This window comes from Saccostrea cucullata, unplaced genomic scaffold, assembly GCF_032062105.1.
Source record: "Saccostrea cucullata isolate Sc308-1 unplaced genomic scaffold, CSIRO_AGI_Scuc_v1 ctg21389, whole genome shotgun sequence".
In the NCBI taxonomy this organism is placed as follows: Eukaryota; Metazoa; Mollusca; class Bivalvia; order Ostreida; family Ostreidae; genus Saccostrea; species Saccostrea cuccullata.
This window is the reverse complement of record NW_026920280.1, coordinates 1-16,642: the sequence shown is the minus strand read 5'-3', so window position 1 is coordinate 16,642 and position 16,642 is coordinate 1. Positions and strand designations below refer to the sequence as shown.

At 32.1% G+C, this 16,642-nt stretch overlaps 1 protein-coding gene across 1 annotated transcript; it reads right to left on the bottom strand.

Moving 5' to 3' along the window:
• Positions 1 to 1,384: 1,384 nt before the first annotated feature.
• LOC134246140 (uncharacterized) lies at positions 1,385 to 10,520 on the bottom strand (the record flags this gene model as incomplete). The annotated part of the gene is made up of 9 exons (XM_062728431.1): positions 10,418 to 10,520; positions 9,966 to 10,033; positions 9,650 to 9,823; positions 8,774 to 8,892; positions 8,509 to 8,644; positions 4,151 to 4,177; positions 3,331 to 3,450; positions 1,640 to 1,840; positions 1,385 to 1,482 (listed from the first exon to the last, which is right to left on the bottom strand). Coding segments are annotated over exons 2-9 (921 nt in total), but the record flags the coding sequence as incomplete, so codon positions are not given.
• Positions 10,521 to 16,642: the final 6,122 nt, after the last annotated feature.

The window sequence follows — 16,642 nt, the reverse complement described above, 5'->3', positions numbered from 1 at the left end:
AGCACTAGCCATAACCCTTAAAAAATTATGGTCAAAGTTTGCTTTTCAAAAGTAGGCCAATCTCCAAAGTCAAGATCAAAAGGTCAAAGTTCTTGATATCCAATGAATGGTCTTTTCACAAGGATTACATATTTGAGGTATGAAAGCCCTATATCTTATCTTTCAAAAGTTTCTTTTTTATAAGTACGGAAATCTCCAAGGTCAAGGTCAAAAGATCAAGGTTGTTGGTATTTAATGAAAGGTCTTTACAAAAAGAATACGTACATATGTGAAGTATAAAAGTTCTGGTATCTACTGTTCAAAAGATACGACCAAAGTAAAAGTTTGTAATTTCTGTGTAAAAGTGGGTCAAACTTGAAGGTCAAGGTCATTAGGTCAAATTTGGTGGTACCCAAAGAAAGGTCGTGTCACAAGTAATACACATGTGAAATATAAAGGTCATGCGCCACTAAAATAAAAGTTATTGGCAAAGTTAACGTTTTTGCCGACAAACAGACAGATGGAGAGACAGATCAACACGGCAAAAACTATATACCCCCGAATAAAAATGTTTAGTTATATTTTTATCATTTAATTCCTCGCTGAAACAAGTAAATTATCTCGTGAAAGAAAAAAACCATTATAACAAGTACTAGTAATTCAATTGGTTTTTTACGAAAAATGAGAAAATTATCCCGTTAAAACTAGTTGCTCGATACAACGAAAGATAAAAAAAGATACCACAGAGTCTGACACATCTGTTTCATACTTAAATTTTACTTGACAAAGACATTAATGGTTATCTAACAACCAAGATCTATGATAAACGTGACGACTTTAATATTTCTATCGTCAACTTCCCTTACTTAATATGCAACAATATACCTTTATCACCTGCATACAGATTTATACATCTCTGTTGATTTGGGGCACAAGAGAACGAGGTAAATTATTGACAAACAAGTTGATGAAACAAGGATATCAGCAGTCTCATTTAAAGTCATCATTTCGTAAGTTCTATGGTCGATACAATGACCTTGTCAGCAAATACAATTTATCATTGAGTCAAATGCTGACTGATATTTTTCCTACTAATTGTTAGTCCATTATTTATGCACTGAATTGATGACGGATTTCTCCCATCATATCCCGATCATGACAAGGAGCACACGTCGGGTGTGGTCGGTCAGCAGGGGATGCTCACTCCTCCATGGTACCTGATCCCACCTCCGATGTTTTGGAGGTTCGTGTTTGCTCTGCTCCTATTTTGTATTGTTTAATGGACTTTTGATCTTGAATACTGTTCGTTATCTCGATATTTTTCATGATTATAGTGAGACAATGATCTTATTATAACGAGTTAGAAGCACGACTACACAGGATAGTAAAATGCAAAACGACCTACGGCTTCACAAAATGCTTGTCTTGATTTACTGCAGTCTTCGAACTTGCAAACCTTGCGACAACTTTGACATTTCATATCCTTTGTGACTTTTGTTAAATCTGAAAATCAACTGAGATCATCATTCTGTTTGTGTATTTTACTTTATTTTAGTTTTACTTATGTAAAATCAAAGTATCTATGTATTTAAGACAGATACAGAAAAAAACATAGATTTTATAAAAACCAATGAATTAAGATAAAATGACTTCTCTTTACCATCTTTGTATTCTAATTCCAAGGTTGAGGACTGAATTCCAAGCCACAAAGGACCACTAAGTGAGATGTTATAATTAGTGCAAAGATTGGAGAACGCTGAATGTACATATAAATCTATGTCAGCTTCTAGATAATCAGCAGCCGTTGATTGTTCATCACATTTCTGCATAGCTTTTAGCCATGTGTAGCTACCCAGAAGAACTTAAAAAAGAAAATACATAGAGATTGAATTCAATAAAACCAATTAAAACATGGTTTTGTTATAGAGAGTTTGAGATTTCCAGGGGTCAATGTGTATGATCTCTTCACATATTTGTATTGCTTTAAGATTATTTCAGATCGATCACTGTTATCTCAATCCTTGAATTCTTGCTAAATGCATTCCTTTTTTGACAATATATTGTTTGGTTAAAATAAAAAAAAATTCATCATAACGAAAAGTTATCGTTTGCAAAAAGGTTCTATAAACAATTTAATGTAAACGAGGCAAACACATGGACCCACTGAAATTCCAGTGGCGGGATCAAGTGCCCACAAAGAGAAAACATTCCTTGTTGAACGATCATCCCAATCTTAGCCCCACGCTTTTTCGCAGTTAGCAAATATAATATAAAATAAATACAAAAGCATCAATCAAAATAAGATCATTTGCCTAAAAGTAAATCATAGTGTCCACAACATTTTTATGTCAGTAGCCTGCACATCGGTTTAGAAATTATAATTCTTAGAATTTGCATTTGAATATAGAATATTGCATGAGAGATGTTAACTCTATATGAATGTGATATCGTTATATAACTAATACAGAAGGAGAAGTCGACGATAAGAAAGCTGAAGTCATCTTTTGTTGGGCAAATTATTTTTTGTTTGTTTCTTTGTTTAACGTTCCTTCGAGAATTCCACATTCAAATGAGACGCCATCGCTTATCGGCTGCAAATAAAAACGTGCTTGGCATTTACAGCCTTTAAGGAAGCTCTAAACACAACAGAAACTGCTTTTTGGATTTGGAGAAAAATATATCAAATAAAGTTGCGCCTATTGAGACTTTTTCATTCATTTATAACACAAGGTATCTGCCTTATTACCACAGGAAAAATATTCAAATACAAAGAACTATTTGTGAGTAGAAATTACAGCTGTTTACTTATATTGTGAAAATTAATGAATATAATGAATTCAATACTGTATTCTTGGTCTTATATAATGCTAAAAATATTTTAACTATTACAAATCATGTTATTAACAACTGTAAATAACATATTTTTAAAAATTTTACTTCTAAGGGCAGATCACTCTAACTGCATAAAACTATCCTATAAGTGGAGCTCTTTAGCGTGCAGTGTTTAGAGGTTCCTTAAGCAGTGAAGGCTCTTTTTCATGCCCGCGTATGTAATACGGGACCTCGGTTTATATGTTTCTAATCCAAAGGACTGGTGTCCCACAATGGACAACAATAGTTGGAAATATGGAATACATATACAATGGACCTGCAGATATCCGGAGACCAGATATCCGGATGTTTCAGTATTCGGACGATTTTTCATCGGAACGGAATTTTTAAACTTTATTTTGTCTTGTTTAACTGGTAATTCAGATATTCGGACGCTTCACATATCCGGACAAATTGACTAAGAACCAACGCATCCGGATAAATAAGGCTCCACTGACAAGAAATATTTCTGGATATTACCTTTGTTTGTACATAATGCATTCCCAATAGACTCGCAGTCGGCCATGGTAAATTTCACTTCATTGAATTTGACACAAAATATTTGCACACACAAATCTTTTTGATGATTTGTTGCATCAGCTGTGAAAACGTAGAATTACTTTATTAAAGTTACATAATGAGTTAAAATCATGTGTTTGTTTTAAGATTGTATCATACAGCGCAAGATTTATGAAAATCATGAGTATAGCAAAGATATGAAACTAAACTGCACTGTAATTGAAGAAAAGACAATATAAGTGCCGGAAAAACAAAAATTGTATCCACCGTTTTCGTTGATTTTGTAAATGACAAAGTCACACCCTTTTATTCTTAGCTGAAACTTGTAAAGTACAACATTCAACTGGAGCATACGAATGTTAGAAATATGTTCTAACAACTTTTTAAAAAGATTCTTGTTCTACTTACATTCATTCTTAGGTACTTAAGACCATGCTTACCATGGTAACTAAATCAACATTTCTGCGCATGCGTACAAATTCAGGAAAAGTATAGCAAAATTTTCGTGCTGGAGCATACTGAAATTAATTTTTACTTATATTTTTCTCCATAGAAGAAGAAATTTTAGGTTCTGTAACCTGTAATTTTCTGAAACCTAATACTTTCAGGTATTGAATAAAATTTACTTGGGTCAGGCAAAAATTCTACGTTTGTCAATTTTCCCAATTGTGAGTCACGGTAACTCTTTAATAAGAATAAAGTAGTATAATATAATAGTGAGTCATCGTGGATTCAGAGGAATACACTACAAAGTAAACTTGAATTTTAAAAAAAAACTTACTTTTATCAGACCGAATAGCGTTGAATTCTGTAAACATAATATCAAGGAATTTATATGTTCATATTAAATTTTGAAAAGTATAATTTTAATATATATAATAAGCGAACTAACAGAAAAATATCCCTGCTGCAATATTTCAAAGTGCCAATTGAATTTTGTAAATGATTCCTTAATTTTCCCCCCAAAAAATCCATTGTAAAAAGATAATAAAGTAAAATAAGTAATACTGTTAATAAGTATGGAATCCGATATTTCCTGAGAAGAAAATTATAAGAATTTCAGGTATCCTTGAATTTTAATTCCACTGACCTTTAATTTGCCACAATAATTGTTTATATCATTTTATGTACTAAGTTTGAGCTTCCAATGATTGTTCGTTATGAAGTCAAAAAGCTTGACAAGAAGTCTTGATAATATTTTTCTGCCAGTGACCTTGAACGTGCGAAAATGACCTTTGCTTCATTTTTCGTTATAATATCTGCTCATAAACAATAGCTGTACCAAGTATAAGTCTCCACTGATACTCAATTGCTTGAGCATTCCTCGAAGCATAATAATATACATATTTTCACCTATTGACCCTGAACTTGCCGAAATGACCTTGAATCATGGTCCCGACACACCCCCTTTTCATAACCGTGTACTTTACCAAATATTTGTTTTTAATCTTTTCATTTGCAAATGTTTTTTTTTTGAGTCAGTCTGTTTTACATCCCTGTAAAACAAGAATAGGGTCAAAAGGTCACATGCAAGTAGTGTACATAGGCCTTCGGGTTTTATGAGATTTGATCACATGGCTAACCTTTTTATCCCCAATAAAACTTTTAAAATATACCTTATTTCTAAAATATTTTTTCTGTACAAAAATATAGCCTGGGTAACGTTGCAAGGACAAATGATCAGAAGACAACTTAACGTAAAGAGACGGACATATTGATTCCTAACTCTAACCCCCCAACTAATTTTGTAATAAGATGGCCACCGTGGTCAGATGTGTGTTAACACCTCTCCTAATTTATCTGGCTTTTAAACAATTTTCAACGGTTTTATTCTACCAAGAATTGGAGGAGGATTTTATTTACTCGCCAGGATTCAGATGGCCTATTTTAAATTCAAAAATATGCTGTTTTGGACGTGAAATTATACAAAGAAGTTTATCAATGGGAGTTTCAAAGAAATCAAAGAGTTCTGTGAGGACCACTCACTACATAGGATTCTTATGTTTACTGCTGTCTAACGATGTCCATTTAAATCCAGGACCTAAAGGAGCCTTACCTGGGGTTCAGCATAAACACTAACTGTATTGGATGTAATCAAACGGTTAGAAGTACTAACAAGACAATAGAAATTCCAAATCAGGCAGAATGGCTATGTGACTCCTGTGTAAGTGATATTTCAACTGGTTTTGGTATTGACCTGTCTGTTGAAGAACTTTTGGAAACTTTACCTAGAGGAATTTTATATGCACATCTGAATGTGAGGGGGATTTTAAGGAAACTGGACTAAATCAAAATAATACTACGTAAAGGTGCATTTGATGTCCTAGGTTTGACAGAGAGTAAACTGGACAACACAGTAGAAAATTCAGAGATATCAATTCAAGGATACCGAATTGTGAGGAGAGACCAAATGGGGGTGGAATATTAGTTTACATAAAAGAAAAGTTTACTGTTACAAACATTAACATCATAGATGATTTGGAAATGCTTGAATTTGTCATCTCCATTGGGCAGTCTACTAAAACAGCTTGTGCTATATCCTATCGGCCACCAGATTCTACAGTGGATTGGTTAGAGAAGTTTAAGGATCACGTTGAACAACTAATAGCGGAACACAAAAATATTATAGTTATGGGTGATTTCAATGTGGATGAATTCAAGTCAAAGTGTTTAAAGACTATAATGAGAAACTTTGGATTTCAGCAATTAATTAAAAGCGCTACTAGAGAGACAAAAGAATCCAGAACTTTCATCGATCATATCTATGTTACCAGTCCTGATAAGTATTCCACATCAGGAGTTCTACCCATTGGAATAAGTGACCATAACATGATTTACACTGTGAATGGTAAAATTACGTCTGGTACAAACAGCCATGTACACAATAAGTATAGAAATTTTAAGAACCTGGATGAAAACCGCTTCCGTGAAGATCTGAATACTATTGACTGGAGTCCCATTGAAATGGAAGATGTTGATTCTATGTGGGAGTTCTTTTATTCTAACTTTTTTAAAATCGTTGATAAACATATGCCTTTAAAAGAAAGAAGAATCAACTCAAAATCAGAAGACTGGATAAACGATGACATACTTACAGAAATGCACTATCGTGAAACTCTCCATAAAATGGCGATTCACACCAACGATGACCACGCGTGGAGTCTATATAGGGCATCGAGAAACAGGGTGACCAGTAAGATACGAGAAGCCAAACAAGAATTTGTTGATGAAGCTATTTCGCAGGCAGAAAATAAGCCCAAAGACATGTGGAACAGACTTAAGCAATTTTTATCATCTAAGAAAACTAGTACATAATGTACATTTCTTAAAGATGATTCAGAAGATATTGCGGAATGTTTTAATGATTATTTTTGTAACATTGGTCTCGCGTTAGGAAAACATTTTGATGACAATTTACCTACTGTACAAGAACAAATGCCTAAAAATTCCTTTACGATACCAAGTTTGACGACTGAATTTGTTGCAAATGAAATAAAAAATATGTCTGTATCTAAAGCAACAGGTCTGGATGGTATATCAGTCAGACTTTTAAAACTTTCCTCAAACAGTATATGTGATGTTCTTACATATATTTTCAATTTTTCATTGTCTTCATGTCAATTTGCAAATGACTGGAAAAAAGCACGTGTTGTACCACTTTTTTAATCGGGAGATGAATGTGTAGTTAACAACTATCGTCCTGTATCAATTTTATCCTGTGTCAGCAAAATTTTAGAGAGGCACGTTTTTAATTCATTTTATGAGTATTTATCGGTAAATTATTCCTTAATAACAGATTGGTTTTAGACCTAAGCACTCATGTGAAAGTACTCTTATTTCTGTAGTAGATAGATGGCTAAAAAATATTGATGAAGGAAAACTTACTGGTGTACATTTCATCGATTTAAGGAAAGCATTTGATACTGTCAATCACCAGGTTTTATTGCACAAACTTAAATCATTTGGTATATGTGACGTTACTTTTGAATGGTTTAAATCGTACCTACACTAGCAAATCGTGTACAAAGAGGTATTTGGAAAGGAGATCTATCTGATGAAAAGAATGTTACTATTGGGGTTCCTCAAGGTTCTATTTTAGGCCCACTATTTTTTATCTTGTACATAAACGACTATCCACAAGCACTGAAATACTCTCATGTAAATATGTATGCAGATGATACCTCACAAGATGTAACTGATAAGTCAGTTTCAAATATATGTTTTGTTTATAAATTTGTCTAAAACTCAATTTATCTTGTTGGAGTCAAAATGTTAAATTTAGTTGTAAATAACCATGTCATAGAATGTGTTCAAGAGTCAAAATTACTTGGTGTTATTATTGATGAAACTTTGTCCTGGAAAAGTCACATTGCAAGCACTTGTATGCAGATCTCTAAGAGAATTGGTATTTTAAGAAGAATAAGATATTTATGTCAAATGATGCATTGTTGAAGATTTTTAATACCATGATTTTCCCTCATTTTACTTTTTATATATGGAGTAATCCCCAAAATAAAAACTTTTAAAATGATAACATCAGAAATTTTCATTTCTGTCATGTTTACAAAACTGAATTTCTATCAGATTATTTTATCTTTAAAAATATAGTTTATAAAGTATTACTGGGCCTGATTATTTGAACCTGTTTAATTATGTATCAGATGTTAGCCAAAGACAAACAAGAAATTCCAGTTCAAATTTATTGTATGTACCAAAGGCAAAAACTGAGTACTATAAGAGATCTTTTGTTGTTTCTTAACACTGAGTGCAAATATAAAGTGTTTTATGTTTTAAAAGAAACCATCTAAGAGAATACCACCATGCGTCTTAATTTTGTTTATATCTTTTACCTTATATTTCATTTTTTTTTTAAATCTTAATCTTATACTAGTATGTTCTCCATACCTTTTAAACTGTGTTTTACTAATACCTGTCTGTATGTATGTTTTAATGCAGGACCATATTGAAAACTAGCATTGTTGCTAAAGTATGTCATCCTGGATAAATAAAGGCTTTATTATTATTATTATAACCCACCCCAACCCCATCCCTCAATCAGCTTTCTTTGTGTGATATATAATATCAGAAAACTATAGTAATTAATTGGAAGGGGGTTTTATTACAAAAAAAACTTCTTACTTATATTCCTGTAAATAAATATGGAATTATTCATTTCATTGCCAACTGGAAATTTCTCATTAAACAAGTTACACCAGTTTATGTGTAATGGATGAGCATGTGGATCCAGTGTAGACAAACAGAAGCAACTGTTCCCCTAAACAAAAACATTATACAAAAGAAATCATCTTGTATATTGTAAAAGGAAAGGCGGAAGTCTTAAAATGTTATGCTTGTTCTATTAATAAAGCAATAAAAATGACATATAAAATACAACTAGACATACCTGTATTCCAAATATCTCTGAATCAGGCAAACAGAACAACTGACATTTAACATATGTTTTGTCTAGGATTGTCAAATTGGATGTAGCATAATGAAGAACTGTGTCCTGGTCAAAACATCCTAGAAATTGAACAGTTGTATGGAATATGGAGATAAAAATTTGTATATCACGAATACTTAAACAGTAAAAATCATGAGAAGAACAAACACGAATTTTTTTTTTTACAATAGAGGTAGGGTCAGGTATCGAGGAGGAGTGGTCATCATCTGCCGATCAGTCACACCCGCTGTGTTGAACTTGTCAAGATTGGAAGGGAAAAATTCAGTGTGTATTTATGTTTGTTCATAAACGTCCCTCTCCATATTATTCAATCATAGGGAGACGCCACCACTTGCCGATGGAGAGCTGCAAATTTTGTCCTATATTTGGCATTTACGGCCATTGAGCAGTGCCAGCACCTACTGCGACAAGGGACTTCGGTTTATAGGTCTCACCCGAAGGACCCATTTCCACGTCCCAAAGTGGGGTTTAAACCTGCGATGTAAGGATGGACTTCTTACTTTGCAACTCTAGAGCAGACGCTCTAACCACTGGGCCATGAAAAGGGAACAGGTTGTTTTAACTTGTGTATAGTAGATATCAAGTAGTCAAGGAAGGCAATGTACAAACGGTAATAAAAACAATAAATTATATTTTTCAAGAAAAGGGTACAATTGGCTTACTTATCGATTTCTCTCAACATCATGTTTATAATTTTTCTATTTTATGAATAGTAATTCTCTCTCTGAAAATAAGAATTGTTTGAAATACATAATGTTTAGAAAGATTTGTCTCTAGAAATCAAAGTTTACAAAATTTCCCAAACAGCAAACAAACCAAGAAAATGAATCCAGTCACTTCTCTTTGTATAATGACATGTCCAGTACTTCCCTGAGTCCTGTTCATCAAAGGAAAGTTTCCCAGCCTTTGAGACCATTCCCTGTTTTTGACAAAAGTTTTGAGCGTCTAACCAATTCATTTTTTGGTCTGAAATCTTTTTCTTTGAAGATACTAGGAAGAGAAAATAGTTATAAGCCCAGAAATCCTCAAGAGCTTAAGAATAAAAAATTGATATACTTTTAGTCTTCGAAGATTAGTACTAAATCTTTTCTTTAAAATCTTCTTGAATATTTCAAAGTTTCTTAACATTTACCTTCATTAATACTTAAAAAATGTATGATGATAAAAAATATGTTCATCTTCTTAACCTCGATCCCCTATCTGTCAAAGAGAAAAGAAAACGTTTTAGTTGAAACTGTTAGGTGAACGGGAGTGGATCACGGGTAAGATTGTTGTCTTTCCCGGGCTGGATAATATTGGCTTTGAAATAACCCATCGTTATCGTTTTATCAACTGTTTAGCTAAATTTTCACATCGCATAGTTTCCTTGTGTAAGAGGAAGAAGCTTGTGTAAAAGGAAGCAGTTGATTGTAAAAGTCACCTCTTCTCAGAGAAGTCTACTGAGAAACTTTTTGCAACAATTCTTATTCATTACAAATTAAACGCATGCATGAAATGAGAAATCAAAAAGTGGAAATATTAAGAATAAAAATATTTAATATATTAATAAAGCTCTTAATTGATTTAAAATTAAAATCAACTTACAATATTGAACAGCCTTCGCTTTATACTGGAATTCTATGTATTAGTAGCTAATCAAAGAAAATAAATCATAATGATAAAAATATCACTTGGCAAATTGCATTTGGCTGGCAATTTTTACAGTTGGAGTCTACATCTATTTGATATATGAATTACACATACAAATTTACAAAACTGTCTTTTGGTGTATATGAAAAATATTTTGAAATATTTTGAATAATCTTTATATTTCACTTATCAGAATTTGTCCGGATTTAATTGACTGTGAATGTTATCTGTGTCTGTGTATATATTTAGATACAATAATGACTGTTTTCCTCTTCTATTATGCTTCTGCATGTCTGTACACTTCAATACACAAGTACGTGAGTGGTTGAATACAGTTATGTAAACCATGTACACCAGTTCAACTTATAACAGGAAGAATTTCGATAATTAAAAAGATATAATTGTTTTACAACATATTTCACAGTCAAATTTCTAACAGCCAAGTTTGATGGAATAAAAGGTTCTATAAAAACTAAAAATTTAAAACACAAAAGACTAGTTGTATTGATATACATAAAAATCTCTGGTGATCGTAAAATAAAAATTATTACATACTAAAAGCTAAATATATAAATTGGAAATATTTGATAAAGTATGCAAGGATTTTAAGTGCGATGATTGGTTTTTAAAAAAAAAAAAAAAACTTTTATCACTCAGCTTCAGAGAGAGACGAGTGATTCTAATGTCACCTCATGATTTATTTAAATTATACCCACTAACTGAATTGACAGAGACAAATATGATAAAAACTTATCATAATAAATAATGTTCAAAGCGCAGCAACAAAATTTCCAAATCACTGTACCTACACAGATGATGCTTTTTTCGTCAAATTTGTAGATAGACCCTGAAACGTTCGCAAAGTTTTACTTACAGTTGTCCCTTGTATAGCTGACATTGGAAAAAATATCGATAAAAAAACTTCCTTCATCTGCCTAAATAGGGAAAATGTTGCTACGTATAATAAACAATGATAGCTCACATACGTTAAAACTTACAAGTGCTCACAAATGAAGGTACCAATATCTGACGGGATTTCCTTTTTACGTCAAAATAACTTTTATGCTTAATGTAACTAAACCTTTAAATCTTGATTAAAAGTCATTGAAATGAATATTCTTGGAGTTTATAAGTGATAAGTAGAGATGATTGAAGCATCCTTGAAGAACAGGAAACCAAGTCTATTTTAACGTTTTTAAAAGTGATTTAAAAATACTGTAATAGAGAACAAACATTTTGAGAGTATTGTGTTAATGTCTGCCTGTCCCCTACCGCCAATTAATCTGGTTAAAAAAGAAATCGATTGTCAGATTTCATAACTATTGCAATTGCATCGGTCTTACTATTTTTGAATTGTTTCTTTCTGCTATGAAGCTAGAAGAAAAAAAAATAGTTAATCACCCTTATAATTTTCATAATCGCTCATGATGGGACAACGCAATACAAGTTTTCTGAGGAACACTCCACTTTTAACTTGATAGGAATCCAATTATAGGCTCGAATTGGTCAAAGTTAACCTGAAATTTCAACGTTATCATTATCTGTTGAAGGAGTAATTTTTAAAAGGAATGTAAAGGACGCAAAGAAATATTATGTGATAGGAATTATACTAAACAAATAAACCCGAAGAAATATTTCTCAAGTACCTTATACAAAATACCATGATCGTCATGATTAAAGACAAAATGGAAAACAAAAGAAAATGTCAGGTTATAACGAGCTATTCAACTGGTAATAAATGAAAATGAGAAAAAATCTCGTTAAAACGAGTTGTTTATGATGATTTCACAATACGATAACTGTAATTACATTTTATACAAATCGTAACATTTGGATAATTCAGGAGTTATTCCCCTTTATTCAGAGATTTGTAAAACATGTATAACTTATATTAAATATGCAATTAATTAAATTAATTAATTAATTAATTTAATTAATGCTTGAATTTAGCTCTGTAAAAAAAAATTTTTTTTTAAATTTAAAAAAAAACTTGTGTAACTTGAGAATGAGTATAATTCTGGTAAAGTCCTGGTAGTAATTAATACACGTATGTACATGTACCTGGTACATGTATATATATAATTTTATATCTATATGATGATGGGTTTGAATTTGGTAGCAATTATGAACAAAGTTCCAATGTTTCTAATTCATAGTTACGAGACACGCTATTTCGGAAACTAAATGTATTTGAATTTCATTATATGGTTTGAACAGTTCTAAAATTTTACAATTCAAATGTGACACATCGATGCATGTAGAACTGTATGTAGCTAGTTCATTGTTCTGAAGCTGTTTTCAAATCTGGGAAATTATGTAATTAATATATAGTTCCTGCTATTAACTCGCAAAGTGATGAAACGTCGTTTTATAAAATCTTAGTTAAAATATCTTTATTGGATAAATCTTTTGTTAAGCAGCAGTGGTTTTTATGCTCCTATTTATAGACGTTGTTTTAAAACGTAGAAATAAAGAACATAGGGTAAATGCATGTATATTGATGCTCCATAATATTCCAATGCCGATAAATATGATAGCTTGATTCGGTTCAGATCATTCTGTTTAAGAGTATTGTTTTAAAGGAGTTTTTAAGATTGCCTTCATTATGCATATGGCATGACCTAATTTAGTGTTTTCTATCTGTTATGAAGAAAATTTGTCTCAAAATTTGATATTTTGATGATTTTTGCAAGACCTTGTACTATTGATGTAATGCAGACAAAGCCATAATATACCAAAGTCAGTAATTAGCTTGTTGAAGCTGCATGGCATGGTCTGACATGTAGTATGATGTAGACAAGGTCCTTTTCAAGTTCTGTAACTAGCTTGAAGAAGCTGGCATGGTCTGAGATGTAGTATGATGCAGACAAGGCCCTTTTCAAGTTCTGTAACTAGCTTGAAGAAGCTGGCATGGTCTGAGATGTAGTATGATGCAGACAAGGCCCTTTTCAAGTTCTGTAAGTAGCTTGAAGAAGCTGGCATGGTCTGAGATGTATGATGCAGACAAGGCCCTTTTCAAGTTGTGTAAGTAGCTTGAAGAAGCTGGCATGGTCTGAGATGTTGTATGATGCAGACAAGGCCCTTTTCAAGTTGTGTAAGTAGCTTGAAGAAGCTGGCATGGTCTGAGATGTAGTATGATGCAGACAAGGCCCTTTTCAAGTTCTGTAACTAGCTTGAAGAAGCTGGCATGGTCTGAGATGTTGTATGATGCAGACAAGGCCCATTCATATTCTGTAAGTAACTTGAAGCTGGAATGGTACATTGTTGATACAAGTCTTTTTTGAGATTTTCAAATTTTCGACAAAGTTTGCAATTTTGGAATGTAGTATATTTAGCCAAAGACCTTTACAAGACATCTAAGTATCTTGATTCCTTTTTTTTCCGTGGCTTTGTAAGTATTTTATAAAGTTGGCGGGAACTGACAAATCTGACACATGAACTATTCATGATCTGTGAATATCTTTATTATGTTGGTATGGCCTGGGAGAATGAGGCCTTATATATTCAGAGAGGGGATGTATTATTCACATAGTCTCTTTCAAATCAATATGCATCTTATCACCGTAGTTGGCATGGCCGTAGATATAGTTGCTTTCTTGCCTTTTCTACATTTGTAAAAATATAGAATCTGATTGAAGCTGGAAACTCGTTTTAAATACAAGCACGTTAACTTCAAAAGATATACAAAAGTATACTGCGATTTGTTATGAGATGCATTTGCAGACACAATAATGAAATTTGCAATTGACTAAGCGAAACTGCTGTACGTAAGTATTTATTTTAATAGCTTAACTACTAATATAGCATTATCTTGATTATTCTTTAAAGAAGGCCAGATTGTAACAGTGCTTTTTAAAGTCTCAAGCTCTGTTGGATTCTAAGCGTTTAGAAGATGTTTTGGGAATAATTAAGCAGTTTTAAATCACAATCTGATTTTGAAACTTTTGGAGCAAAGTGTTTTCAGATATCTTTACTCAGGACAGACGGACTGGATGTTTTGCAAAACTTTCATTGAAGAATTTGTCTGAAGACTTCCAAAGCTGCGTTTAAAATCAAGGTTCGGACAAATCACTTTTTGTCAAAACCAAAGAGGACTAATATTTCCATTCTGGTAGGTGTGGTTCAGTTCATTTGTCCTATTGCTAATAACCAAGAGATATATAGAAAAGGTTAATAATAGTGTTTGATCAGATGAGTATAATTTATGATTGTATTTAAATTCATTTCATATTGTAAAAGGTATTCTTATGTACCTGGAAGTCAAAGTTTTGTACAAGAAACAGAAATTCTGTATGCACTGAAAATTATAAGTTCAGGTAATTTATTCTTCATAGTTTTTTAATGGGGTTTCGTTCTCATCTGCAAAAGCTGATATGTATTTTTCACTGATCAACATCAACGTAGAAGGCTTTCTGAGTTCATCTGAAGACGTTATGGTAAAAAGAAAAGAAAACTTTTCAGCCGGGAAGGATAACTCCTTATTTGTTTATTCAAATAGTCATGAGAGTCTCAAAAGGAAGCTTGAAATTGAAATCTTTACATACAATTGCATTTCATGTATCTTTAGGTTCATTGATACTCTGATAAGAGAGATAACTCTGAATGACTCTGAAATGTATAATATTCCTAATGATATATTTGCAAGTTGAAGTGTCTTTTTGTCTTATTGCTTGTATTCTACTTACAAATACATTTCTTTTTAGAAAATCATTAAGGATCAAGCAACATTTTATATGAGTGAGCAGAGAATTTATGAACCTTAATGTAATTGAAAGTTCTTTGAACATATGTATAGATATGTCTTTAATCTAGCCTTTAAATACCATTTTTTCAAATTTTGATATGAATTGACATGTGATTTATGAAGTTTCGCATTCATAGCAAATGCTTTATCAGCTATGCATAATAATAAATGTGCAGTAAATAGAAGAAATTAAAGTACCGCAGAATCAAGTATAAAAAGAAATCTGTGCAGTTTTCTTCAAATGCTTGAAAACCTATAATTTTTTAAATGAATATAATTGTTGAAAAATTTCCAATTGGAAAATGCTTGCTATAGGTGGATTTATATATTTATTTTCCTCTATATTATTATTTACTTTTCATTATGAAGTTTGAAGAATGACTGTGAGTAAATACGCATCACTTTAAGAATTCACAGACATTTTAATGATAATTTTCAATTAATCAAGGTCTGGTTTGAAAAACGTAATATTTGGATTACCATGAATTCTTATCTGGGATGGGGTCATATACGTTTTAATAATTTTATGCCATTGCTTTCTTTATCGTCGAAGTCTGTTACACTCGCGCATGCGAGCTCATCCTGTATAAAGTGTTTTTGAGTTTTGATAATAAATAATTTTATTTTATGTTCGTTTGAACTGGTGAATTAGAACATAAATATATTTATAAAAGTTATGGTAAGACACGTGTATTTGTTATGTATGCCGATTAAAACCATCGGTAAAGGAGATCGATTGGTTGTTCATTGTTTACGGGTGAATAGGTTGAATCTATGCTACGCATGATTCAGTCTTGTAAAAGGTAGATTTTCGGGTGTTTTTAAGTCATTCGAAGTTCGGTGCGACATTGCAACAGACTAATCCCCCGCCCCACCCACCCCTTCCAGTATCGATGTTTCGTAGATATTGTTCGTATTAATGTTGACTTATCGCTTTATTTGAATATTTTTCTTTTGTAGAATATGGATTTCAGATGTTGAACTAAAGACTGTGTTTTGTGTATTGTATACACTTCATTAAAGTCTGTTGCACTCGCGCATGCGAGCTCATCGCTTCACGTGTTTTTGAGTTTTATTTATAAATAATTTATGTTCGTTTGAACTAGTGAATTAGAACATAACTTATATTACACATGCAATTATTATTAAATGTCATGTTTACAATTTTCGGAATAAAATAATAAACCTAGATTGTAAATAAAAACATATAAACTTGTACCTTTTGTGGGACAGAGTTTTCCTCCTTCCGTAGATGCAAGATTCTGAGTCTTGATAATTATGATTCTGCAATATAAATTTTATCGCCTACTCCAGAAATATTTCAATCATTTTGTCTATTCCAGAGGTTATAATTAGACATTATGAATATCAAGGCCATATATCATTATTTTTTTAAAAAGTAAATTATACTTACAGTTTCTATTGATCAGTAAGAT